General features: G+C 49.7%; 10 protein-coding genes across 10 annotated transcripts; 7 read left to right on the plus strand and 3 right to left on the minus strand.

Moving 5' to 3' along the window:
* Positions 1-129: 129 nt before the first annotated feature.
* On the minus strand, positions 130-2222 carry BJ212DRAFT_683996 (uncharacterized protein). The gene is made up of 5 exons (XM_041343806.1): positions 1794-2222; positions 1621-1734; positions 1434-1561; positions 470-1383; positions 130-412 (listed from the first exon to the last, which is right to left on the minus strand). The coding sequence occupies exons 1-5, from the start codon at positions 1930-1932 to the stop codon at positions 295-297; spliced, it is 1413 nt and encodes a 470-aa protein (XP_041197545.1). The 5' UTR covers positions 1933-2222; the 3' UTR covers positions 130-294.
* Positions 2050-2423, plus strand: BJ212DRAFT_1324537 (uncharacterized protein). Its single transcript, XM_041334532.1, has one exon. The coding sequence runs from the start codon at positions 2086-2088 to the stop codon at positions 2272-2274; it is 189 nt and encodes a 62-aa protein (XP_041197546.1). The 5' UTR covers positions 2050-2085; the 3' UTR covers positions 2275-2423.
* On the plus strand, positions 2414-3444 carry BJ212DRAFT_684059 (uncharacterized protein). Its single transcript, XM_041343807.1, has 3 exons — positions 2414-2964; positions 3023-3088; positions 3140-3444. Exons 1-3 carry the CDS (start codon positions 2514-2516, stop codon positions 3298-3300), a joined length of 678 nt encoding a protein of 225 aa, XP_041197547.1. The 5' UTR covers positions 2414-2513; the 3' UTR covers positions 3301-3444.
* A 2896-nt stretch (positions 3445-6340) lies between these two features.
* Positions 6341-8010, plus strand: BJ212DRAFT_1532451 (uncharacterized protein; the record flags this gene model as incomplete). Its single annotated transcript, XM_041341777.1, has 5 exons — positions 6341-6489; positions 6907-7047; positions 7099-7213; positions 7331-7473; positions 7533-8010. 5 exons carry the CDS (start codon positions 6341-6343, stop codon positions 7693-7695), a joined length of 711 nt encoding a protein of 236 aa, XP_041197548.1. The 3' UTR covers positions 7696-8010.
* A 1120-nt stretch (positions 8011-9130) lies between these two features.
* BJ212DRAFT_1296110 (uncharacterized protein) lies at positions 9131-10160 on the plus strand (the record flags this gene model as incomplete). Its single annotated transcript, XM_041332399.1, has 6 exons — positions 9131-9243; positions 9333-9336; positions 9511-9561; positions 9613-9627; positions 9671-9784; positions 9837-10160. The coding sequence occupies 6 exons, from the start codon at positions 9131-9133 to the stop codon at positions 10158-10160; spliced, it is 621 nt and encodes a 206-aa protein (XP_041197549.1).
* A 3092-nt stretch (positions 10161-13252) lies between these two features.
* BJ212DRAFT_1324554 (uncharacterized protein) lies at positions 13253-14067 on the minus strand. Its single transcript, XM_041334533.1, has 2 exons — positions 13450-14067; positions 13253-13386 (listed from the first exon to the last, which is right to left on the minus strand). The coding sequence occupies exon 1, from the start codon at positions 13959-13961 to the stop codon at positions 13632-13634; it is 330 nt and encodes a 109-aa protein (XP_041197550.1). The 5' UTR covers positions 13962-14067; the 3' UTR covers positions 13253-13386; positions 13450-13631.
* A 1485-nt stretch (positions 14068-15552) lies between these two features.
* BJ212DRAFT_1532465 (glycoside hydrolase family 47 protein) lies at positions 15553-18262 on the plus strand (the record flags this gene model as incomplete). Its single annotated transcript, XM_041341778.1, has 16 exons — positions 15553-15707; positions 15759-15861; positions 15929-15946; positions 16004-16077; positions 16130-16259; positions 16314-16373; positions 16426-16449; positions 16504-16529; positions 16581-16647; positions 16702-16773; positions 16823-16954; positions 17007-17115; positions 17164-17248; positions 17297-17641; positions 17692-17735; positions 17789-18262. The coding sequence occupies 16 exons, from the start codon at positions 15553-15555 to the stop codon at positions 17947-17949; spliced, it is 1605 nt and encodes a 534-aa protein (XP_041197551.1). The 3' UTR covers positions 17950-18262.
* A 1011-nt stretch (positions 18263-19273) lies between these two features.
* Positions 19274-19899, minus strand: BJ212DRAFT_1296113 (uncharacterized protein; the record flags this gene model as incomplete). Its single annotated transcript, XM_041332400.1, has 5 exons — positions 19274-19339; positions 19392-19461; positions 19515-19585; positions 19645-19734; positions 19792-19899. The coding sequence occupies 5 exons, from the start codon at positions 19897-19899 to the stop codon at positions 19274-19276; spliced, it is 405 nt and encodes a 134-aa protein (XP_041197552.1).
* Positions 19900-23279: 3380 nt separating this feature from the next.
* On the plus strand, positions 23280-23905 carry BJ212DRAFT_1296114 (uncharacterized protein; the record flags this gene model as incomplete). The annotated part of the gene is made up of 5 exons (XM_041332401.1): positions 23280-23387; positions 23445-23534; positions 23594-23664; positions 23718-23787; positions 23840-23905. 5 exons carry the CDS (start codon positions 23280-23282, stop codon positions 23903-23905), a joined length of 405 nt encoding a protein of 134 aa, XP_041197553.1.
* A 1032-nt stretch (positions 23906-24937) lies between these two features.
* BJ212DRAFT_1324610 (uncharacterized protein) lies at positions 24938-25606 on the plus strand. The gene is made up of 3 exons (XM_041334534.1): positions 24938-25129; positions 25181-25269; positions 25328-25606. The coding sequence occupies exons 1-3, from the start codon at positions 24977-24979 to the stop codon at positions 25365-25367; spliced, it is 282 nt and encodes a 93-aa protein (XP_041197554.1). The 5' UTR covers positions 24938-24976; the 3' UTR covers positions 25368-25606.
* The last annotated feature ends 884 nt before the right edge of the window (positions 25607-26490 follow it).

The following is a 26490-nucleotide window of genomic DNA, read 5'->3' on the forward strand; positions in this document are numbered from 1 at the left end:
AGTTTGCTAACGATGCTTGGGTGCGTTCGCCTTCCACATAGTACTAGGAAGGCTCAAGCGCTAGCGCTCATCCCCCGAATCGAGGCACAGCTCATCACGAGATGGGTCAATAACGTTAGATTATTGGTTACATCCAAGACAAGCCCAAGTTCCCAAGTTTCACTTGGTACCTATTGCTATATCTTGCGCGCGCACAAAAAATACACAGTATGACATCCGCATATCTAGCACACCATGGTTGGACATGGTGATAGCAAAAGTCAAAGTTCTCGATCTGCCACTTTGACAGTAGGCCTATGTCTTGAATATCCGTAAAAGTCGTGCTTCTGTGACGATCCGGGTGCGACAGAGTGGACACTCGCGAGATGATGCGAGTACTAGATCAGAGCAGGTACGACACATCGCTAGGTGTCTGTTGGCATGGTTAGTCAAAGGCCGTGTGTGCAAGCACAAAGCTTGGAACACTCACCCGCAGTCCACGATTGCGATATTTGCTTCCTGGTCCTGGCATATCACACATAAACCAGAACGTTCTGCAAGCGTCATCCTAGGTGGTGACGGTGGTGGAGAAGTGGAAGGCGGCGGAGGATGTTGCTGCGACTCGTCATGTGTCTCGGCATTCTCAGCAAAGTCATGCATGTGGTCGTCTTCTGGCTCGGCTAGCTCTGTCTCCATAATTGACCTTTCGGCCTCAACCCTCTCTCTCTCTTCTTGTTCTTCCCTCTCTCGCCTTTCCCTCTCTTCTTGTTCCCTCTCCTCCCTTTCCATGATATCTCTTTCCTCCGCCGCCGTTCTCTCCTCCTCCAACCAGGTACTAACGCGTGCCACGAGTTCCCCCTTCTCAAGGAGGTCAGCAGGCAGACGCACACGTGCCTCATACAATATCTGCTTCAGCGTGTGGATGGGTAATCGGGAGAGGGACGATGTGGACATCGCAAGGAGAGCAGAAAGCGGAGGCGGGGGCTGTGGCGTGGACGGCTGAGGTGGTGAGCGAGGTGCGGTTGATGGACGCGTAGGTGTGCTGGCAGTAGATGTTGGAGACGGGCGTCGACTGGAGTGGGGCGCTGATCGAGGCGGCGTTTGTGGCTGCGAGGCTGTCCTGAATCGTGGCTGTGGTTGAGGTGGAGAGGGCTGAGGCGGGGGAGGCGTAGGGGGTGTCTGGCGCTGTCTTGTGGAGTTGGAGGTATACGTTCTGTATGGTGCTGGCTCAGGGTCAAGGTCAGGGCGGGGGAAGTCGGGTGGTAGTGATGTGGATGTTTGTTGGTGAGTTGGGGGTGGAGGACGGGTGCTAAAGAGCCCACGAGGGCGCGATGAACAGTGTTTTGGGACACGATGGGTACGGTAGAAGGATTCGTTTGAGGACGGGAGGGTTCCTGTTGGTGTCTGGGAGAAGTCAGCGATACAACGATGGACCAGGGTGGAACGGAAAGCACCTTTGCAACGATGATGGCATCCACGAGGTCATTCTTATCGATAGGGCCTTTGACGGAGATATCGTATGCGTTGACATAGCGGCGAAGGGTGGAGAGCGGCAGGGACTTGAGCTGGGTTCTACTAGAAGCTGTTACTGAATACAAGACATCAGATCGGGACGTTGGTACTAGAAAGTATGGGACGCACTGTTAAGAAGCTCGATACAGAATGCACAAACGTGAACTTGGTCATAGCCAGATGCTGCACCATGGCGGGGCATGAGCGCCGGGTAGTCTGCGCAGCTAGCACAATACAAGTAGCCTGCCGCGTCGAAAGAATTAACCAATCTAGTCACTAATGTATTCGCAGGTGTAACTGACCACAATGATTACAACGAGTTGAGCGTGTAAAGATGATAATGAATTCCTTGTTACATTTCCTGCATGCATTCTGCGCACGATCTGTGGAAGGCGCTGGTGGAGGACCGCTGAGTAGAGGGAGCCCGCTAAAGTTGGACATACACGACGGTAGAAATTCGAGAGCTGAAGATGATGATGGTGAGTCACTGACAAGTTCTTGGAGCACTACGCCGTGAGACTGCTTAGGCTACTGCTTGTTCTAGTATGTTCTCGACAACAGCCTCGGTCGCGGTATCACACGGTCTCGCCTCCTATGGTGTTCATCACTGTTCACGACGCTGAGCTCAAACTAGTCATACTAGTCCGCAGCGATCTCCAAACAATACTTATTGTCGGTTCATTCATACTATTGATGATGTCCACTCCTGTCCACTTCTGCGCCTCTCTGAGGATCCGGAATGCAACACGACAACTTTTATGCATAACCAGGATTCAATTGTGATCTGACCAAACTCCAGATCCACTCCATCCAGGACCGTCATCCATAACGTCGATTCTACTACTAAGTAGTACATAGACTCTAGCTGGTTGGAGGAGTCACGTGAGGCTTGCAGAACTGATCGCTTGGAAGTTCTGATCAGATATCGGTGGCTTCTATTACATTTGTAAGAGTCGATTGTACGTAGTCATTATTTCAATCATTTAGATCGATTTCATGATATCGTATCCCAACTGACCACCATGTCAAACCCGTGGACGCAGTACTATTCTGACAACTTTCGAGTGGTACCTTCTCAGTCTGCTTCTGGATCAAGCTATATATCATCACCGATCTCATCTACGCCAGTTTCATCCGCCTCTGCGGCGCCGATCTTTCAGCAGACAACGATCACATCCAACATTTCACTGCAGCATCTATATGCAGATGTCAAGGCAATCCTCCAGTCCGCGGAGGCCTCTCTCGAGGAGCAGAAAAAAATCTCAAAGGACTTGAATGAACTGGGCACAACCGTCAATGCTTTGGAAGGTGTACTTTGTGGTAATCGCGGCAAGAGGAAGAAGAAAAAGGAGGGGGGGGATGTGGATTTAGATATTTTACAATCGGAGGGGGGTATAGTTCGTCGGTTAGCAACGATGAATAGTGCGATCAACGACTTACTTGCACATGTCTCTAGATTGGACACAGCTTCCTGTAAGCCTTGTTTTGACTTTGCATTCTGATTCACTTGAATCTCCCCTTTGCTGAATAGGTCACTCTGTAGTGTGCTGCAACGCAAGCACTGCCGCACGTACGCCATTTCCTCCACTTCAAAAAAGTGCGTCTTTTATTATCGGTTGATCATGAAGGCTGATGCACCAGGCTTCAGAATACTTGGACACATCGACGAGTACAGATGAACCTCTTCCTGCCAGCGCACCACCACCATGTCTATTGGAATTTCGGCCTTGGTTTCCTCCCCTGCAGCGCTCTCCTGAGACACTCGCCCCTGCTAGCTGGAACATGAATCGTATGTATCTCGTTTTCTAATTATCATCTCATACTGAGATTATAAATACCACCTTGTCTCAACACCTCATGCATTTCGACTACTTTGACTGGCGTTCATTCACATATTACCGGGGTGCACACCACTTCATCACCGTCGACTTCTCCACGAATTATCATTTCGCCTGATGATCTCCTGTACACATACCCGCAGCCAAAAACTCGTGTCGTACTCCGGGTAAGTTTTTCTTCCTAATTACTTCAAAAGATCTTTCTCTTCCTTACCCGCCCTGACAAGTATCCATGGACAGACATAGAATTTTCCATGTCTCATCTTTTTGTTCATTTACCCGCATATATCTGGTCCATACAATCATCTGATCTAGCGAACTAACTAAACCACCCAACAGTATTCGCTCGCTCGCAAGCGTATATCCACAGTCTTCAGCGCGATTCCAGCTCACCCGGGAGCACAGAGTCTAGAGCTTCTCCGGGCCCTACGATGTCCCCTGGTGTTTTTAACCATATCTCATCTCCTGCAATAGCCGACGTTTCCTCTCGTTCAGCGGCTCCTACTACCTTGCACGCCAGGGTCTCCATAAATGGGCCTGATATCTCGTCACCACTGCCAACCCCATCTCCTGAAATCCCGCTCGAGGAAAGTTTCAGCTGGGCGAACGACCCGAACTCCAGGTCTCGGACGGGCCCACAACCAGGACGGGATGGTCCTGATCAAAACGTGGCCACGACGTCACTCCGCGCCTTCCCAAACTCATTATTAAACCCCATTGCGCCCCCGTCTACCAATCCAATTCACAAACCTGCACGCACCTCCATTCTACCTGCATCTCGTTCACTCGACTCCAGATCTAACCCTACTCCATCACATTTCACGTCTACGTTAACCTCACCTTCTTCATCAAATTCAGGCTCGTCTAACTGTAACGCTTCATCCCCTGCCTCTAGAATCGCTCCCATCGCTCCCACTCCACCTTCATCATCACCTTCATCTTCTGCTCGCACTGTGAACATGCACCTTGCTAGCCCACCCCCAACCCCGACCTCTACGCTCGCACAAGCGCACGCGACTGCGTCGTGCCACATCCTTCCGCGGGTTTACAAGAACATCGGGGGAGATACAGATTGTGAGGGACCGTGTGTGGACTGTGAAATGCGACACTATGAACATTATGAGCGTCGCAACCAGAGTATGGACTCCCAAGAGCAGAGCACTGAGGAAACCCGGGATCAAAGTACGGCTGCTGGTTCATTGCGTACATGCTTGAATTCGTCTTCAGGCGAGATTGGTACCCCGTCGCCGGAGGCGCAACCCGAAGTACTGGGAGCCCCGCTGTCTACGCTTGAGACGCAAAATCAAAGTACAATCGCTGATCCATCGCGCATGTGCTTTGATACGTCTTCCAGCGAGTCACCATCACTTGGTGCGAATGCAGAGGCATCTCCTCATCTTGACGCACAACTTGAAGGGCCAGGAGTAGAGAAAGAAGTCCCGGTCTCTGTTTTTGAGGTGCAGGACCAAAGCACAACCGTTGACTCACCGCGCATGTGCTTGGATCGACCCTGCGGCGAATCAGATCAGCCGTCGCGGTCGTTTGAAGCTAATGCAGAAGCATCTCCGCACATGCTTGAGGCGCAACCTGAAGGATCGGGAATAGAGCCAGAAATCCCACTGCCTGCGTCGGAGGCACATCCTAAAGAGTTTAGAGGAGAGCTAAAAGCTACTGAGTCAGCTCCCAGAGCAACCTCAAAAAGTCCATCACACGCAATCGACTTGGATGCGCTGCAGAGACTTATACATGGGCACGTACTTCCGCTGTGGCATGGTTTGGGTGCAGCTGGGATGTACCAGGATGGAGAGCCTCGTGGCTCAGGACACATGTGGACGGATGAGTATGGGGAAGTAAACGAGGACTTCGGTGGTTCAAGTCTAGAGGAGGGTTTGCGGCCTGGCCACACACCTGATACTGGGGGATCAGGCGATTCGGGACTTGATAGCCCAAATGAACCTGGGTATGACTCTGGAGAATGTGAGAGAGAGCAGAGCTTGCAGATAGAGTATGAGGGTGGGGGGATCGATGGGACGCTCAAAGAATCCTTCAAGTCAGCAGGAGAGCGCTCTGATGTTTCGTTCACGCCAAACGACACACCCAAGCCAGCAGATACGCGAGACCCTTGCTCACAAGATCACCGTCCAGAACAACTTGCAGACTCAGAAGGCATCGTGCAGCCTGAACCTGTTCTCTCTGAGCTACGGAAACCGACTCCCTCGAATCTGACATGCCTCAATGCTGATTACCTGGACCAGTATGAAGATCTCCACGCTGAAGACTGCCGCGAAGAAACACCTGCCGATTCTCTCTTTCGAGATGAAGAAGCTGTCGCCGCAGCGCTCACAGCCCTGTCTCCTTCAGCAGAGAGCGGATCCCCGCCTTTTCCGTCCTCCCCAGAGGGTTTTTCTGTGTGTTTGCCTTTACAGTCAGAATCGGAGGCGTCGTGTCAAGGAGTCCAAGACCAAGGAGACGGGCCTCCTTTACAGGAACCAACGGAGATTCTTGATGGCGTGGACGATATTTTTACGACGTTTATCGATTTCATGAACGCCTGCACCGATGGAGCCACGTCTGCTCTAAGAAGTACGTATACTGAGGACCTGGAGCAAGAACCTTCAGAGATGCATGTGGAGCACGAACCTGCAGTGACCATTGATCATCCAGCAGATGTCGAATCCGAAACCAGTACATCTGCCGAGCCCTCAGCCCCACTTGAACACGCGCGTTCCGTCCATTCTCCCCCCACCTTCGCTACCCCACCCCCTAGCACGTTGCCATCATCTCTCTTACACCTATTCAGGTCACTCTCCCCACTGTCCTCGCTGGGGGAGTCCTCGTTAGGGGAGTCTCCGCCGATACTGCAAGAGGAAATCGATGCTGGGCACGAGGAGGGGCAAGATGAAATTGGGGTGGAGTTACGCAGAACAGAGAACCTCGATTCAGACGAAGACCTCGGTGTGCACCAGTGCAGAGCACGCTCGGGGTCCTCAGTATCAGTACTGCGGCGGAAGATGTTGTTGAGATCGCTGCAGTCTGGTGAGTTAAGAGGCGGGCCAGGCGCATCCATCGAAGAGCTCTCTATGCTCGCAAAGAAGGATCCACGCAAAATCATGATCTCAGAGCTCAAGCGTAAGCTCGAGCCATTGGAGTCAGCGAACCAGTCACGGCCGTCAAAAAAGAAAACTAGGTTCCATGAAGATATGGATGCCACATCATTCAGCACAGATAACGCGACTTCTTCCTTCACTTATCTAGCCCATCAGCTCCAATGTCAAGGTGCGGGGAATCCAATGCCCCAATCCTCTGATCCTTCCGAATCAACGGAGGACGTGATGTCACTCCAAGTCAAGAGCATTTCAGCACCGATAGAAGTAGACAGTGCCAGTGTCATTGGCACGACGACGAACAACGAGCCAGCGCAGACCTTCGTGACCACCTCGGAGATGACAAAGTCAAGGCTAGCTGTAAATGCCAGTGAGCCCTGGGAGGATTCAATTTCGCGCGGAAAGCGGGCGCGACCTCTAAGCTGGAAGGCGAGCCAAGCCAGCGCCCAGAAGAACGTTCAGCAGTCCGAGAGAAACGGAAAGCCCAAGTCGCGGCGACCGCAGAAGAGAAAGTCCAAGTCACTGGTTATTAAGGACGAAACTCAGATGTGTCAGTGGCCTGCAAAGAGCGAACAAGATGGGTCGTTTCAGCGTCAGTTCGTACAGTGTGATAAGTCAGTATCCTTTAGTCATTTCATCCTATGGACATCCCTGAGTTCGTGCAGCTGCGACTTGTGGTATCACTTTGGCTGCGCTGGTTTTTCTGAGGGAGATCCTCGCTTGGAGGAGCAAGATTCTGTCTTTATCTGTCCGCCATGCTGGTACGTGTTCAACAGATTCGTGCCTCCTGCCTTCAATGAATTAAATCCAATTTTTCAGTATCTCGAGTAGGTGTTCATGCCATCCAGCTGCCTGATATGATCAACTATGATTGATTTTCTAGGCGCAAAACGCCAGACCCCGCGCAGGCACGCTGAAAGATGTGCCCGTCCAGATTGTTCACTCACCCAACTCGATGCAGAGGAGTTTGTCATCGAGCGCCTAGTCGGGCGGAAAACCATCGGAGAAGCTGGGTACCTGTTTTTGGTGAAATGGGAGGGGTGCGTTCTCTTCTTTATAACAACTTGCTGGCTTCGTGGCTTGATACTCGCGTCTGTAGGTACCCGATCACGCAAGCTAGCTGGATCCCTGAGGGGAGCATAAGCGGTGCCTTCAAAGTCTTTGATCGGTTTATGGCAGATGCGACGGCTGAAGGTATCGATCTCAATCCGAAAGGCGCTGTTCTGCTGGAGGAGGCGAGACATGGCGGGTGGGATATCTAGACTGAATTGCGGTGCTTCATCTTTCTGTGTGCATTTGACGACGAACTCGCGCATTCTCCCATTGGCAGGGCAATCGATGTACATCCTGTTAATCGGGCTTCCCGTATTTGATTCTTAGGTGCTGTATCAACCAATTATTGTTTTACTGCAAACCAGTTGCTTTATCATGCTCACCTACATAAGCTGAACATTGGACAATGCCGTTATACGGCATGTAGCCTCCCGTAGTACGCAGACGGCCGACCGGATAGAATAGAGATTGTTATTCCGTCCATATTATGGGTAGCATGGGTGTCTGGCTTGAGAATTGAAAAAGTCCATGATGCGTCCCGTTTCGCGTACTAGTTCGGCATACCCGGCGGATTTTGAATTTGTCTTGTCTTCAGTCATTGCATTCGCCGTGCTTACCAGTCAGATTAAAACTGTCAAGCTCCTTGAATTCTTCTTCCACATCACTCAAGCAGAGTCAGACTGAAAAATCAATTCGAAAATAATCGCACCTTCAAGGCAAAAGAGGAAGTCGAGAGCTCAAGTTGGTGATTCAGTGGATCAAATATTCAGTACTCAGTTACGGTGGATCTTCACCCTCGTTGAAAGAATGCTAATCATTATTACTCGTACCACTGAGTTCTGTTACTACTAGGCTAGCCATATCATTAATTCCTCTGTCTTTGCTGGTCGATCGTCCGCTTCACCAGCTAGCAGCCGCCACTGCTAGAGGACATCCAGGAATTGGGCAGTCTATATGGACTCGACGCAGAGCCCACCGCGGCGTGAAAGTCTGCGTGCAGGTCTATGTTAGCGTCTTCCAAGAGTTTTAGGCCAGCGCGCATCAGCCGCGCATTGGATGGCCAGGCCGGCCATGTGCATGTCTGGCTTGATGTTAACGCGCTCACTCTAGCCCTCGTTGCCTTTTACTAGTATAATGATAGTATGGATGGGTCCGGTTCAGTTCCGTTCTCTAGTAAATTCTGACTTGGAGAACCAAGAACGCCGGACCATAGGTTCGGTTCTACGAACAAGCAGACCCATGGACGCATCATGATGATGTTGCAACTTTACGCGGAACGCGGCTCGGAATACCAAGTGCTTTAAGCCGGCAAACGCAGAAATGGGGAGGACGCTGAGTGGGTGCTGGGCATGGAAAAGCACCACCACCCTATGGGTAAGTGCACATCTGTCTCGAGTAAATGGTCACGGCGCTCGCACGCGACTCGCACTGAACGTATTTGAAACATAAATCGGAATGTCAGCTTAACTTAAAGTGGCCGTTTCATATAGCTAAAGTTTCTGTCGAGGGAGGTCAGCAACTCGGGACATTGACATAAGTTTCGCAAACTATACTTTCTTCTGCATTCGGTCTGACTATATTTAGAGACTGGTCCTGCAGTCACGAGCACTCGTCGTCAACGCTCTCAAGTACATGCCATTCGTGATGAGTAGCAACTGCCTAAGTGGCTTGCTGTGTACCACTGCTTATCTCTGTCCGCTCAGACTCCCGCTGTGCTTGTGGTCTAATATAGATGACACCGTAGTGACCATTGAGGAGTAAGTTGCAGCTTCCTGGTCTTGGTCACCCATTTAACAGCCAGACAGGGTGAATATAAATGGTGAACCTTCGGCGGGGTTGCCATTAGGGATGTAAGTGTTTCTGCCCCGGTGCTTCTGTGTCGCTCTTCACCAGAACTGCAGCTCGTACACAGGGCTTCTCCGACCATTAGAACCCAAATTACTTCCAATGCTGCACCGGACTGCGATTTACCTCCGTAAGTTCCTATCAATGATGATGTTGAATAAACTCCTAAATCGTCTCAGCGAGGCGGAAAAGGTCGTGGCGGAGAAGGATTGACCAACTCTAAGCGAATTGTGAGCGAAAAATAAGCCGAGCGATCACAACTGACTACATCCTATGCGCAGAGCAAATGTCATAAAGTAAGTTTTAGATGTTCTCGAGGATTCGACCATTGTGTCAAAGATTGGAAAGGACAGACGGTCTCGTTTCTGGGTTGTGTACAAACGAGTCGCAGAGGAACACGACGGCGAGTTCTTCGAGCGATACACCAACGACATGGACATTGTCTTGTTCTTCGTAGGTTTAGTGTGCTTGTCTGAGATCAGTTTTGAGACTGATATTCAATCAGTCTGGTCTTTTCTCAGCTGTCAGCACGTCTTTCATTGTCGCAATGGAGTCCAATCTCAGGCCCGACCCCAGCGACACAACGAATGCCCTTTTGAAGCAACTCGTGCAGATGGGGCTCGACAACCTCGCTGAAGTGGGCTCCATGCCCGCAGACCCAGCATCTACGTGGTCGTCGGCTGCGAGGATCCAGATGGCCGCATATGCAAGCTTGTCCATGAGTTTGCTAGCAGCATTCGGGGTTGTACTAGGCAAGCAGTGGCTCGGGTACTACAAGTCGAACAGGTATGGTCGCGGCTCACAGGAGGAACGAGGGAAGCGAAGGTAAGAGAATTTCCACGGCCGCATCACATGGTATTTTGAAGCTGTCGTGCAGTCCTTTCCCGTCCCGCTTCAGATCTCCCTTCTTCTCTTTGGGATCGTTCTCGGCGCCAATATATGGTACGAGCAGTCGAGCATCGCCTGGGTCATCATCGCAACAACAGTCTTCAGATTTCTGTTCTACTCACTGACGGTGGTGTCCAAACGAGTCTCCTGTTGTTTCCAGCAGCTCACAACGTCACTGCACAGTGGGTCATACATTCTTCCATGTGCACTGGTTTTGACTATTTCATGCCAGGCGTGCTGCAACGATTGCTTGGTATCATCAGATCGAGATGGAGCCGTTTGTCTGAACTATTTAGAGGTGGCGTTCTTATCTACTTTTGCAGAGATACTCTGTGCTCATTTCAGTTCCCAGGACCTGTACATACGGTTGGCACATTCGCACGACAATATCTCCGGCAGTTATTCACTACGTTTCATAATTGGCTGCGTTGTGTTGTTCCGCGCTTTTCGACAAAGCCCATGAACCCAGAAACACAATTGCCTTACCTGAATTTGGATATTTCGTCGGAGGATGAATGCGCCCTCACCCTCCCTGTCATACCCCGGGCCACCAGCGATCTCGATGCACCTAGCATCAAGTGGCTGCTTGAGACATCTACGGACCCTGAAGTATTTCTCGCCGCTGCCAGCCTTGTTCCGCAGGTCGAATGACCCTTGGATCTTGACATCTCAGACACGCTACCTCAGCTGTGTTGGCTTCGATAGGCAAACTATACCATCATTGGAGAAGGCCTCAGCTTGCATAATTGCTCCGAGTCATCTATACCAGTGTGGCCGCGTTCTTCAGGTATATCCTGGTCGTGGTGAATTTCTTGGCCGCAGGAGAAGAGACTACGACGTGTTTCATAAGATGCAGGAAGATTTATTCGCGAGTGAAGTCATCCGAACAACATCATCCCCGGGAATTGTTGAATGCAGATGTACTGCGCTTCACGCTCACTGTTGCCCGTGTATCTCGGCACCCTAACCACTTGGGGAGTAACCAGTTTTCCTGGAATCTGGACAGCCAATTCCCATTCGCCAGAAGACTTCGACTGGCGGTGGACTAAACTACAATTATTCTGACGATAAGGAAGCGGCATATGTCATCCTTTTGCCACTGAGTCTCATGGAAGTATGTTGTAGCCCTGCTAAACAACATCTGTTTGTCGAGAGCCTCATCGCCTGCATGGGCGGCAATGACATGCCTTTCCACTTACGGCATGCCGCTCTTTGACATGCCCAGTGCCCGAGAAGAAATGGATTCGATCAATGCCATTGATGATGCGAAGCTGCGGAAATTGGTTTTGACCAAGTTTTCCCCCGCTACCCCGACTGCGGTTTCTCCGCAACACTCGCCAGTGATGATCTTGTCATCAACGACATATACTGTTTCGAGTTCCTTCCCATCCCTGTTAAAGGCACGAAGAGGCATATGCAGATTGCTCCAGAAGATGATCTCGAGTACAAGTGTGGATTATGTTCTCGAATCACTGGAGAGGCGAGATTCAGAGCTCGGGGGAGAGGTTGTCGCCGTCATTGTTAAGCAGTTGGGGAATGTAGCCAGCGACCGTGATGCTGCTTGAGAAGTCAGTTAACGGTACAAGGGGATAAGGACCCATTAACAATATTTACTAACACGCCAGCATGTTGGTCACCACGTCATTGCGTTCTGTCGACTTTTCCCGTTCATCGCGTCATGCTGTGTTGTTGCGTCTCCCCTTTGCTCACTACTATGGCGACCTCCGCAACGTTGTTGGGGAAGGAGATATCAGATTGCATCTGATGCTATGACGGACTCATATAAGCACGAGATACCACCCGTGATGTTGTCTACCACGTCATGCTGTATTCATGGTCTACGGCGTTGATGGAGAAAAGTCAACTCTGTACTATATCCATCCAAGCTTGTCTATGATTTTCATGTCATCTAAAACTAAGCTTGATCTATATCAACGAGGAGAGCTTCTCAGGTTTGACGAGGGAGAGGATGTGACCCATGTGGGGCACTGGCTTGTTTTTAGCTCATCTGATCGACGTATATATGCTCACCGATATTAGCCTCAAGACGCCTTGGATCCAGTCCCACACCCATTTTTCCAGATCTTCGCGGTGCAGTTCGCGGTTTAGACTTAGCTTGTCAAGTTTAGATTCCGGAGGCGCTCTACTGCAATATCGTGGACTGATTCTTCGAGAAGTGTTCATCGGTATTTTGGGAGGACGCGTCGCGTGATAGTGGTTGTGGAGATTGTCGATGTTGATGTCGAACTTTGAGCCTGTGCTAGTATCGCGTTCCCGCCGTCATCCAGGATCTCTTCAGAGGGCGCCTGAGGAGATGTAACACATACAATGAGTCGCGTGAAATGCTTGACCTCTGCAACGCGTCTAGTTTATGGCCCAAGTTCAACTAATACACAAGAAATGCAACTTTGGAGAAGATTTCTAAGATGTCGGAGGCTTCTTCGGATGACTCGAATAACATGTTATCGACAGCGGGTGCAACGTGTGTATGAGGTTGCGAAGTTTGGCATGTTGGAGAGAACCGAGGTGCCTGCATCTCAGACTCGGATTAAATCTAGAAACGGTGGTCAGAGTAATAAAGTAGGTAGATAAATGAAGCGTACCACACGCTAGCAGCATGATAGCATATATGGACGCTATTGGGTGGACTTTTTCTATACCCATCTCCATATGGTGTCAGAGCCAGCGGGCCTCCTCCGTGCACACTGCACAAAGCTCGACGCTCTGACTCTTGACAAATGCCATGTGAATATAGGTGTTCAAGGAGTTGTATATGCGAGATTCGAGTAGGACTTGAAGCCCTTCTTTGCCTCATGTGAAACGCAATTGGTAAAGTAGAAGCTATGCAGACCTGAGCGCTGAAAGAGCGAGGGACCTGTAGGGCACGGTCAGGCCATCTGGAAGAGGAGTGTGTACGGGGGGGTTCTGCGCTATGTAAAAGGCCGTGCGTAGCGATGTCATCGGAGAAAATATTGGCAAGCTCAGGAAGGTGAGTCCTAGTCAGGAAGCGAGGAGCGGTCTGAATCCAATGCATCATATATATCAATCGGTGATAGAATTTCAGAATTGTTTGGATCAATATTACACAAACAACTTCTGGAAGTCTGTCTGCCCGCCGTCTTGCATCATCAGCTGAATCTCATCCTATTCTGCCGTCGTGCCCGCCTCTCCCCAGCCAGCGAGTATGTCATCAACGATAGCCAGCACACAAGGCGTGGGTTTATTCTCACCATCTAATGGTACTCCGAGTCCACCACCAGCAACTGAGTTGTGCCCATTGGCGCTTTCTTTGACGCCTTACGAACACACCACGGGCTCCCCATCAATTTCCCCTCGTTAAGTTATTGTCGTAAAATGATGCATTATTCATCCAGCTCTGAATGCAATTTCTACTAGAAGCTACAAGGATGATTTATGAACAAACCGAACAATAGAATGATAAATACCGTGATAAACAAATCAAATGATAAAAATAATGAGGAATGAATGATGGTAGCGAAGGCTCACTGTGACTTCTTGGACTTCTTGATTTGTATGCTTCGTGCGGACAAAAAGTTATTCCAGAGCCCCGGAGGCGAAGAAAGAGCTGGCGGGTAACGAGAGACACCAGGCAAAGAAAGAGATGGGTTACCGCCCTTGAGGTTTTAGTGGGTATCGAACCACCCAGGCCCTCTACGAACGAGGCAACCAGGTAGTAAATGAGTCCCACACGCCCCATGAAAATGGGTGTGCATAAGTGCATTTTTTCCTCGGACCGGAGTTCGTAGAACTCCGCTATAGTGCGTACTTGTAGAACTAGACTTCGTCAGTTGCCACAATTACATATCACTTGTCTAAAAAAAAAAAAAGAAAGAGATGGATAATATTTGCAAGATGGCGGGCTGACGTGCACTGGCCGGAAAATTCCGAAAGACGTCCTACAGCTGGCAGACTCACTGTACAAACTGCCCAATCCCCAGATTTCCTGCCACTGTATCGAGGACGAGTATGGAATGGCTAGTCTGTGTCTGCGACCAAGTCTGGGTGCACGCTTGGCACAGATGGTGGAGTTTGAAGTTGCTAGTGGCTGACAGCGCCTGACATCCCGCCACACCACCGTTGCTGCTCACCGCTGTCACACGCTGAGCACAGACCATGGACGTCGAGTCCATATTTGCTGTTATGCAGCAGTCGCCATGCCCTTTCTCGACCTCAACCTCTTCCTCCGCTGTACAAGCTAGCTCAAAGACGACATCTAGACCACAGCCTCATATCTGTCGTGGTTGCCCCTGCCCCCCCACCATAAATGCATTTCTAACTAAACAGGCCGCCCTCTCATACTGTAGATGCATTATGGTAGATCACCGTGGACCTCACCTGGGCCTTACACTCGCGCAGGTCATCGCAGATGAAGGGTGTAGAGACGGGTAGCTTGCACCTAGACCGGCCGTACCTTGCACATTCACACTGTGCAGGAACCACCCATTGAATTACGGGATGTTAATGTCCCGACTCTGGGTCCTCCAGCCGCTATACGTCCGTGCAAGCTCTACATAATCGGAAGAAAATAGCAACATAATGTTTTTCCAATATTTACTTGCGGAAATACTGATCCAGGCGTGCACATGGATTCCGGTTGGCAAGGCTTTCTCGACTCCGGGTATTACACACAACACCGCTGTCGACTTCATATCGCTTCCCGTTTCACAAGGTTTTGTCCCCAGGCAGGTCTTAGCGGGGCTTCTACCCGGCTTTGTATTTGAAGGCTTTGTAAGGTGTCCCTGGAGCGTGGGTCGGGTGGTGGAGGTGGATATAATATACGCGACCGGTCTTTGCAAATGTATAACAATTCATTTCGGCATGATGAGGTGGGTGCGAGTTCCAGCGGATTGTTGGGGGCCTAACAGTGGATTGCTGTATTTTAGCAGTCGTGTTGCAGGGAGATATCATACCATTTTATCAGTGTTTCAGTTGTAGTTCAAGATTAGCTAACTAGCCCATCTGCAGAAATGTTCTTGCAACATACCAGCTGTCAGAATTCGTCAGCGCCCGTCATTTCTTTCAACCACATACCGGCGAATCGCGATGGATGATCGATCATCACGGGTCCCCGAAAAATTTGGTTGACGACTAGTGATGAAGTCCAAGGATGTCGGTGCGAATTCTCGAAGCCCGTGCGCTCCTACTGTATTGCCATATATGCAGATTTATGAACTTCATCGTGCGACTCGCGAATCACGGTGATGGTGATGAAAGTAACGTATGACACCAAGGCTATAAAATTTATTGTCCAACTAATGTTCTACTAACTCTTCATCCTTCCCCATCCTGGCTTCCTGTGACACTGTCCAGTGATGACGTCTTCTAGACGCTGGTTCCTGGCGGCTCTCGCGGTATCTGCTGTCAAGGCCGAGTCAGTTCAGAAACCAGGCTTGCAACTTCCGCCTAGTGCTTCCTTCCACCAGGCAGAAGTCAAGGAGATTTTTGTCACAAGCTACCAGGCTTACCAGTACGATACCATAGTCTTTCTTTCTATTTGCACTCACCATACCGCATGCAGGACGTATGCCTGGGGGCATGATGATCTGTTGCCCGTTTCAGAATCGTACTTTGATGGACGGAACGGATGGGGCGCTTCCATTGCTGACGCTATGGGCACCATGGTGAGTAACCAGCCACGTCGAGAGGTCAAGTGGCTGAAAGCTGTCGTCACGTGTACACGTGATGTAGTGGATTATGGGGCTCACGGTATGTTTCCACATGCGAGACGTGAACTAACATCGGCTCATTTCAAAATGTCCCCAGGACTGGTTTGAACAAGCTGTCAATCACACTGCTAACACCGACTTTGCCATTTCGCACACTTCTGATACCGTCAGGTAACTTGCTGCCATATCTTCGCTTTCAAGCTATCTTGCTGATTAGGGACAGTCTGTTTGAAACTACTATTCGCTATGTTGGAGGTTTCCTAAGTGCGTATGAGCTCAGTGGGGAAAAGTATCCAATTCTGGTTGAAAAGGCCCAGGATCTCGCCGATCAAATGGCCTATGCCTGGGTTGGGGTAATCATCATACTTGGTATTTGTATGTGCGCAATGGATCTGACTCTTTTATAGGATCAGTCCATTCCGTATGGTTACATAGACTTTTCGAGCCAGCAGCCCACCCTCGACACTGTGAGCGGTTTATCGACATCCAAGTTTCGATGATACTCATCTTCAATTGCAGTCAAACATTGCCGAGGCTGGAACCGTGAGTGTACATTATGCATACTGCAGAACAAATTGTGACATTTCTCCTGCGTAGCTTACCATGGAGTGGAATCGCCTCAGGTGTGTGGGTCATTTTGCTTGTCTAGCTCTTTAAATGAACTGGACGTTAAGTCAATATACTGGCAATTCCACGTACCAAACTCTGGCTGAGAAATCTGTGCAACATATGATTCACATGGTAAGCAGGGTTTCAACTTTGACGTTGGTTCTTACCTGATGCGTTGCTCTTCAGTCGACCCCTCTCCCTGGTATGCCTGCTCAAGGCATTAACCCAAAAACTGGTGGTTCGGTTGGTGGGTATGTGGTAAGTGCTGGTGTTTGTGATATATGCACCTCCTAATCCACCTTTGTAGACATGGGGTGGAGGTTCTGACTCTTACTTCGAGTATCTCATCAAATATGCCCGCCTTACAAATACCGACGACAATTCGTATGCCGATGCATGGTTGACCGCCGCTGATACCTCCGTGAAGAAGCTCTTAAGAGTATGCAGACCTCTTTATCTCGGTGACATCACATCTTTATGCTTCGCGTTAGTTTTCAACTGTCGATAACTGGTTGTACCTCGCTGATTACGACGACGACAAAAAAATTCGTCACGTGGGGTCCCATCTTGCTTGCTTCTACGGAGGAAACTGGATTCTAGGTATCTTCTCCTCTTCTCCCTGCGGCTTGAGCTTGATGTAAAACCAAGGCGGCAAGCTCACCAACAATGCAACGCTAGTTCAGATTGGTCTTCAACTCACCGATGCCTGCTGGAACACATACGCGAGCACTGCGTACGTCCCCCACCGACATCTATCACTGTGCTAATCCCTTGTTTCTAGGACTGGGATTGGCCCTGAAGATTTCGCGTATATATCCAGCGACGGCAACTACACTGGTGGCACTCCTCCTAATCAGGAGCAACTCGATTTCTATCATGAGCATGGCTTCTATATCACCGCCCCCGACTACTTCCTTCGTCCCGAAGTCCTTGAGTCGAACTTCTATGCTTGGCGTGCAACTGGTGATCCCAAGTATTTCAACAATGCAATTAGTGCCACAGTTAACTTCAAGAAGTACCTCACCACAACTGTTGCGTACGCTGGTATCTACGACGTTGACAACGTGGATTCCGACAAAATCGATGACATGGAAAGTTTCTGGTTCGCCGAGCCCCTCAAGTACCTGTGAGTATTGCTGCATGTGAAAATGTCGGACTCTTCATAAAAATGCACAGGTATTTGACCTTTGACGACCCCAATCACATCTCACTTGATGAATGTAAGCCTTTGCTACATAACCCATTAGTCTAAGCGACTAATACCTTTCGCTAGATGTCTTCAACACTGAGTGCCACCCTTTCAAGGCGCCGCCTGCCAAAACCAATTATGGTTCAGATGGTGGGCCTCGACCTGTGCCATCGCAACCATTCTCCCCGGAGAGCGCACCCCTGCCAGCTGTTTCCCCGATTCCTGCGCTCCTACACTCATCATGAACTTTAATTTGTGAGCGCTATCAATAATTACGCGGCAGTTGTTTAGGGTCGAACTCTTCAACTATTTGGCTCTAACGCTACATTTCGCTGAACCTTTTTACCTTGCGTGAGTAGTCTATTGTTTATTGATATTGTATTGTCTTTTGGAGTTCAGCTCTAACGTCAAGATATATCACTGTCATTTTGATTTGCACCAATAGCCTTTCGTTTATCGATTATCCTTTCTTTTGAAGTTCGGCTCTTACTCAAGATATCTCACTGTCATTTTGATTTGCATCAATAGTCTTTTGTTTATCGACGATATACCGATGTACATATAGACATAGCGCGATAAAATAAATACGAGAATACTGATTCATTCCCTCATGGCCATTGAGTAGCTGTAGGACTCAAGTCTCAGTACGGAGTTGATGGTGCAGCGGTGATGGTAGAAGCACGCGTCAATCGTACGCATAAGAAGAATTCCAAGATAAAGGAGGTATAGATTGTTAAGAATCCATCCGTGAAATATCACCTAACAACAGAACCAGAATCCCCCTTATGATAGTGCAAACGTCAAGAACGATGACAGTGGTTTCGATACAATAGGTCACTCTGGGTATCTTGGGGGGCACGTTTGCACCGAACTCATCGGTCGATGGCGGTTCTGGGAGTCGAGCCAGCCGTCGATAAGCGGGGAGGGAAATTTTGTTAACATGCTATTTGACACTAGCGCAGATGCCATTGATCTGGGCCATGGAAAGCTTGTCCAGGTTGTACAGCGTTGAACAAATGAACCAAGTGCGGTTGTGACGCGACGCGGGCACTGTCACAAATCGAACCAAGGTAGCGACAGAGATCAGTCGATCATGTTCAAACACTGATCAACATATCATATGAATACATCTGCGTACAGATCCCAGGTGGAGTGCTGCATTCACCTCTCACCAATTTTACAGGGCTTGGCCTGCGAGAGTTGGACTCGTGGCTCCAGTGATTTTGACACCGCATCATCACTGCAGCAGCCATGTCAACCAGCCAGCCGGGCCTACTGGCAGCAACCTTCAGATAACATGGAGTCCGACTCGCCCTACGAATATTTCGGCCTATCGCATGAGCGTCACAGTAGTATGTGCTGCCCAAAGGTGTTTCTCAGTCTTCCCACAGTACCAGTCATGACCACGGTGTGCCGCGACAGACAACAATGCATACTCGCACAAAAGACGTGAAAAACAGCGGGCTGCAGCCCAATCTGCGTGACAGTTGAATGCCACGTTCGTCAACAAGCACCTAGACTAAAATACTAATTCGCAAGACAGCTAAACGAAATCCTTCAACCACAGGTTCATCCTTCCAAGATATCCCACAGCTGTGCATCGATGAGAGTCCCTTCCTGGTTCTTGAGGATGACCTGCAACGATCGTCAGGAACAGCGTGGTACCACGGTCAATGGGTCACGTCACCGATTTATCAGCTTCGAGTTGCAAAGTACGGAAAGCTGCAGGGCTCTGCGCAGTATGGGGGACTTGGAATCTGCGCCTCATCGTCAGTAGACAGGTCTGGTTTGATTCACGGCCTGCTCGCACCCGACATGACCGCCTTGGAAGACTACTTGCCACCAGTGCTCCTTGGGGCTCATGACGGCCTTCGTGTCCGTCTGCAAATTTGCGCAAAAAGGTGAGATTCGCATTGGAACCGCTTCTCGCAGACGCTTACGTTCCATGCCAAGTAATCGCCACTGCCATCGTTCTTGACCGTCCCCAGATACCCTTGCGTCTTTGGGTCCCATTTGTACTTCCCGATCCACTATTGACATCACTCGTCAGCGCCAGGTCAGAACATCGTCTCTAGCTGTCTACTGACCCTCTGAGTCGCGGTACCGCCATATTTCTCGCCGACGAGCCCGCCATCCTTCGGCGTCAGCACGAGCTCAGGCCACTTCACGTTTTGAACGATGCCGTGGACAGACATGATGATTGAGATTTGTTGTTGGGGAGAGAAGGATAATACGAGAAGTGAGTTGGTATTGGAACCTGCGATCGCGCCATCATTTATATGCTCATTCCTCAGGGTACGGGCTCGGCGACGGCATTCTGCTGTCCCGGGCACCACTGCACGCGCTCCTGAATCGTGTAAGCAACTCAATGACGGCGCCAAACCATAATACAATTGCAACTCGCCGCCTCGTGATCAGCCATCGCGACCGCTGCTCTGGAATTTTCGTTGCAAAAGGAGCTATCCATCGTTCCTCGTTTCCGATGAATTTACCTCATCCTGGCACTTTCACTTTCACTGACAAAGGAGTCGAGCACGAGTCTTCGATTAAGGGCATGGTCCAATTGATTTCTCGGCGGCGACTACATACCACACCCTGGCACTTTTGTGCTCGCTTACCAGGAATGTTCTTCGACGGCGTTACGACGAGCGTTCTCCTATATCAGTCGCCTTTCAGCCTACTAGTAGCGACTTCAATGATGGCGAATCGCAAATGACTTTACGAACATTCCTCGATTTCGCTCGCAAGGAATGTTTGTCGATTGTGGGGCAGGGTCGTTGCATGATTTCCGACTCTATAGCGCTTCCATTGCAAATGGAGTTTGCAAAACGTTCGTCCAAATCTCGCTTGCAGGGAATGTTTGCCAATCGCAATTGCGGCATGTCGTCGGGACTTTTTCAAGAGATCGATTGATTTCTCGTATCAACATCATGATTGAGCACAGCACTAGCATCAGCCTTTCGGTTCGAGAGGTGTCCTTGGTTGCACGACTAATTTCATTTTGCATGTTCCGATAGCTGCCTTGAACCCAGCGCGGCTCGCGCACCCGTTTGTCTGATAATTCAGCTCCAACGAGCTCTTTTGCCGCTTGTCGACTCTGGCAATATACTCGAGCCGAGGGCAAGGAGCGAATCTATCAGCGGTGGGAGCAGCTATTATGGATGCAGTGGGTTCGAGCTCGCAACTTGCAGATCTAGATGGATGCCAAATAATCAATATGCAATGTCTTTCTGCAGTGTGGTGATATAACTTTCTCGTGTATCTATCAGGCCAGATTTAAATTAATGGGGGATCAAGCACCCAAGTAAGTTGAACGCTCCAACTCCTGCATGATGGTGACAGACTCCTTGTGGTTGGGAGAATGTTCGTTGAGGTAGAGGGCCCAATTTGCTTGGTAGAAGAGACCGACTCTGGAAGTGAGGAATTCCAGGAAAGTCGATGATCATGTGTCTGTGAGTGCACCAGACTTTGATGAAGGCAGGACATCCGACAAATAGACTATCATAAGAGCTGCATTGCGATACCAGACAAACATGGAAATGACTGATCGTTCGACCTCAGTATTATTGTTCTGGTATCCCTCACACAACAACATGTGCTGACTTACCGAACCACTAAAATAAATCACTGCTGCATGGTCAAATCTTTGCTGAGAAGACTACTTGAGACAGGTCGTCTAGATGAACCTCACATTCGTCTGGCTTTGGAATCAGATCTCCAACAACCAACTTCATGAACCAAAAGCTGCAATGTCTGCCGTCCTTCGAAGTTTGGATGTCAGTGAGAAAAGTTCCATTGATGGCACTAGCACCTAGACAGCAATAACGAAGTTGGGGCATCCCAGCTGAGTTACCCAATCGCAAACCTGCAGTCATAACATGATTTGTGTTTCTCAGCCTGGATGCTCAGCATTCCGCAGTCCCGAGCATCACATACTGTCCCTGAATCACGTTAAGTAATTACATGCTGACGGACCATACTGTTAATGCAACTCATGGTCTGATGATCAGCCATCATGACAAAAGTTGAACGTTGATACTCCACTCTGGCACCTCCATTGCAAAAGGAGTTATGATCATTCCTTGTGTTCGCTTGCCAGGAATGTTTGTCTATAGCACAAGATTTCTAGGCAGCGATCACCCCACCCTTGGTTCCGATCTGAGAAAGTTGCCCAAATGGAGTAGTTCAAGTTGTACTGCATCAAGCTTCTGATACACCGGTACATGTGGCAACATGTCGGTCGCAATACCACTCAAGTGAAAGGTTCATAATCCCTTGTGCAATGAAAGTGCCAGGGTGTAGTAGATTGATATGAGAACTCGTCCACTGATCTAAGTCTCAGGATGTCCTATTAAGTTTGCCATTGTCACTATGACCCTCTGTAGCCTGAAAATTGGATGGGAATACAAGGAGATTACATAAACTAGAATCAGCTTCAGTCGATGAACATGCAAGGCAAGTGAACATGAAAATACCCGGCGTAACAGTCACCGTCGAAACTCGTCAGTAAAAAACCTGGTCAGGAATGATTAATAATTCTTTCAGCAGTGCCAGAGTAGAGCACCAACTTATGGCTTTATCCGTGGATTGCGAGCTCGAACCCACTGCATCCATAATAGCTGCTCCCACCGCTGATAGATTCGCTCCTTGCCCTCGGCTCGAGTATATTGCCAGAGTCGACAAGCGGCAAAAGAGCTCGTTGGAGCTGAATTATCAGACAAACGGGTGCGCGAGCCGCGCTGGGTTCAAGGCAGCTATCGGAACATGCAAAATGAAATTAGTCGTGCAACCAAGGACACCTCTCGAACCGAAAGGCTGATGCTAGTGCTGTGCTCAATCATGATGTTGATACGAGAAATCAATAGATCTCTCGAAAAGTCCCGACGACATGCCGCAATTGCGATTGGCAAACATTCCCTGCAAGCGAGATTTGGACGAACGTTTTGCAAACTCCATTTGCAATGGAAGCGCTATAGAGTCGGAAATCATGCAACGACCCTGCCCCACAATCGACAAACATTCCTTGCGAGCGAAATCGAGGAATGTTCGTAAAGTCATTTGCGATTCGCCATCATTGAAGTCGCTACTAGTAGGCTGAAAGGCGACTGATATAGGAGAACGCTCGTCGTAACGCCGTCGAAGAACATTCCTGGTAAGCGAGCACAAAAGTGCCAGGGTGTGGTATGTGGTCGCCGCCGAGAAATCAATTGGACCATGCCCTTAATCGAAGACTCGTGCTCGACTCCTTTGTCAGTGAAAGTGAAAGTGCCAGGATGAGGTAAATTCATCGGAAACGAGGAACGATGGATAGCTCCTTTTGCAACGAAAATTCCAGAGCAGCGGTCGCGATGGCTGATCACGAGGCGGCGAGTTGCAATTGTATTACGGTTTGGCGCCGTCATTGAGTTGCTTACACGATTCAGGAGCGCGTGCAGTGGTGCCCGGGACAGCAGAATGCCGTCGCCGAGCCCGTACCCTGAGGAATGAGCATATAAATGATGGCGCGATCGCAGGTTCCAATACCAACTCACTTCTCGTATTATCCTTCTCTCCCCAACAACAAATCTCAATCATCATGTCTGTCCACGGCATCGTTCAAAACGTGAAGTGGCCTGAGCTCGTGCTGACGCCGAAGGATGGCGGGCTCGTCGGCGAGAAATATGGCGGTACCGCGACTCAGAGGGTCAGTAGACAGCTAGAGACGATGTTCCGACCTGGCGCTGACGAGTGATGTCAATAGTGGATCGGGAAGTACAAATGGGACCCAAAGACGCAAGGGTATCTGGGGACGGTCAAGAACGATGGCAGTGGCGATTACTTGGCATGGAACGTAAGCGTCTGCGAGAAGCGGTTCCAATGCGAATCTCACCTTTTTGCGCAAATTTGCAGACGGACACGAAGGCCGTCATGAGCCCCAAGGAGCACTGGTGGCAAGTAGTCTTCCAAGGCGGTCACGTCGGGTGCGAGCAGGCCGTGAATCAAACCAGACCTGTCTACTGACGATGAGGCGCAGATTCCAAGTCCCCCATACTGCGCAGAGCCCTGCAGCCTTCCGTACTTTGCAACTCGAAGCTGATAAATCGGTGACGTGACCCATTGACCGTGGTACCACGCTGTTCCTGACGATCGTTGCAGGTCATCCTCAAGAACCAGGAAGGGACTCTCATCGATGCGCAGCTGTGGGACATCTTGGAAGGATGAACCTGTGGTTGAAGGATTTCGTTTAGCCGTCTTGCGAATTAGTATTTTAGTCTAGGTGCTTGTTGACGAACGTGGCATTCAACTGTCACGCAGGTTGGGCTGCAGCCCGCTGTTTTTCACGTCTTTTGTGCGAGTATGCATTGTTGTCTGTCGCGGCACACCGTGGTCATGACTGGTACTGTGGGAAGACTGGGAGAGACCTAAGTTCTAGGTACTAATCTGTGCATGCTCGGAGAATGACAGAGTCCGTCTCGGCGGCGAGCAGGAATCATCGAGAGTACGAGCCATGTGCAGCTTCGTGTCCTCTTTGAACAGGTGGACAATGGCAGTTCCATGGGCTGCAGGAACTCACCCGTGTAAGATATCCCATGAAGTGAGCTGGTTCAGGTCACTGGCAAGAGTTGGAGCCCGTGCTTGCACCACAAAGAGCACATTGCCATAGTCACACTGCGGCGCATGCTTGACGTCCAACTCGATCGAGTAGGAGGCGCGATGCTTATTAGTCGACAAAGGCTCCTCCTTAGCCATCTCTTTGCGACCTAGGTGACCATGATCGACGTTTTAGTTCTGGAGGATGCTCAGAATGCCAACGAAGAACTGTTTATAAATCCATACATCATCCATTATAGACTCGAACATCGAGTCTCAAGTGACAGTTGACAGTGATGTACTATGCTTGATATCTATCAGAGAGAAGAGCCGAGGCGAGACGACGATCGACAACCACAACGACTATCAAAACAGACGATGTTAGCGAGAATGTAAGTACGACACTTTGAGCTATACCTAGTAGGGAATACCAAAAAGGAAACTCAAAACTCTGCTCATGACAATATCATAGGTAGAGGGCGGCCCTGTGCTACCTGAGAACATCATTCAAAAATCCTCCAGCTATGCCAGATAAAGACTGAACACTAAGCTGCGTCGAAAGCGGTCTTTCGGGCACTTGATCTATACATCAGCCATCTAGTATCCGCGACGCTAACACTGGTGGTCAGGAGGAGGTCCAGAGCTATATTTGTATCATCCTACCTTTCTTTTCAGACATGCCACCTATACCGACAGCGCTGGATGCTGAAGCTCTCTCTCTATTCGACTCCATTGAACGGCACCACTAAGTTTCAGATTCCTCGCCTAAGAGCATGTGCCGGTCCTTTGGTAACACAACAAGCGTGTGCGGCGGACGTAAGGGAGGATACTGAAGGCCCGGCCAAGCAGATTGGGGTCTGTTGCCTTCCATTTCGCAATTAAACCTCCATTTACTGCCACTTGTAGGAGCTGGACGTTCTGGTTGATGACCAGAGGACTGAATGGGCAAGAAGAGAGCTGAGGAGAGTGGATATCTTCCGTGATTCATTTGTCAGGCATGTTGCAGTTCGACCATCCGGTGTCTCCGGTCTCTGACTATTAGCTTGCGAAAAGACTCTCGAGCAGCATTTCTAGCGTCGAAACATGCAATTGATACACAAAGTCGGTCACAGCGAGAAGAGTTATTGCGGTCTCCTGCCATTCTCAGGAAAAGCACAAGCTCCTCGGGCGAGAAAGCCACATTCGTACACTGCGTGTATTTGTACCCTCTGATGTGGCTGGCCTGTGAATTACAGCGAAGACTCACTCATGAAAGCCAATCATGATGTCGCAGGAGCTCTGCAATGAACCATCGAGCTAATGCAGAGGGGGTTCGAGCGCAGACTGTGTCTTGTCGAGCCAGTTACTAGGCAAATTCTTCCTGCTCCCATATTTCTCCGATAATCATCGCTCGTTCAATACAGAATCATCAATTGCAACTCTCCAATCTGCGTCCACAGCACACGGCTCACTCGATCTCATCCTCGGTACCTCCAAACAACTCATTGCAGCACTCGAAAAGACAGACTAGCTTGACCGCATTCTCATAATTTTCGGCCTCGTGTTTTTCGGCCTCATGGTCCTCTTCATATTGAAGCAGCGCATTGCCGACTGCGGGCTACGCATCGCCTTTTCTGGACGAGGTTATTGCACAGCTCCTGCTCGAGTACGCATGTGGTGGTGCAGGAGGCTGGGGAGGTTATGATGACTGCGTCGGCCAGCTCTGCTGCTGCATCAATCGTGCTGGCGTCACTGATATGTAGTCAGGATGGCGAAGCTGGTCAATGGGTAGAACCCACCATGGACGTGTCTGAAACACCTAGTTTCACAGCATCAACTATGGAGCTATGGATTGCCGGACAGCATAGCAGCTCAGGGGATGCGCATGTTGACAATTTTAATTGTTCATGTGATTGAAAGTGTTAATAAGATTCTATCCTGGGACAAGGCCCAAGGGTATTCAGGATGAATGAAACTGACAACAGTTGTCGTGTAAGAATCGGGGATCCACACGATGCGTTGTGGGCGGGACGCAGTTGGTTGTGAAAATCCATAATCTTCCATGCCATCTGGTCTGACTGTACGCAAAGAATACATCCTGGAGACCAACCACCATCCGACTTGTCTTGCAATTGACTGGCACGGTAAGGTAGTCTCTGGGCTGAGAAATCGACTGATCTGATTCTAGAAGAATACCCATACCGTCGTCGACAGACATTCCTGGCGGGCGAAAACGA

The sequence above is a fragment of the Suillus subaureus genome (genome assembly GCF_016647635.1).
Source record: "Suillus subaureus strain MN1 chromosome Unknown BJ212scaffold_4, whole genome shotgun sequence".
Lineage (NCBI taxonomy): Eukaryota > Fungi > Basidiomycota > Agaricomycetes > Boletales > Suillaceae > Suillus > Suillus subaureus.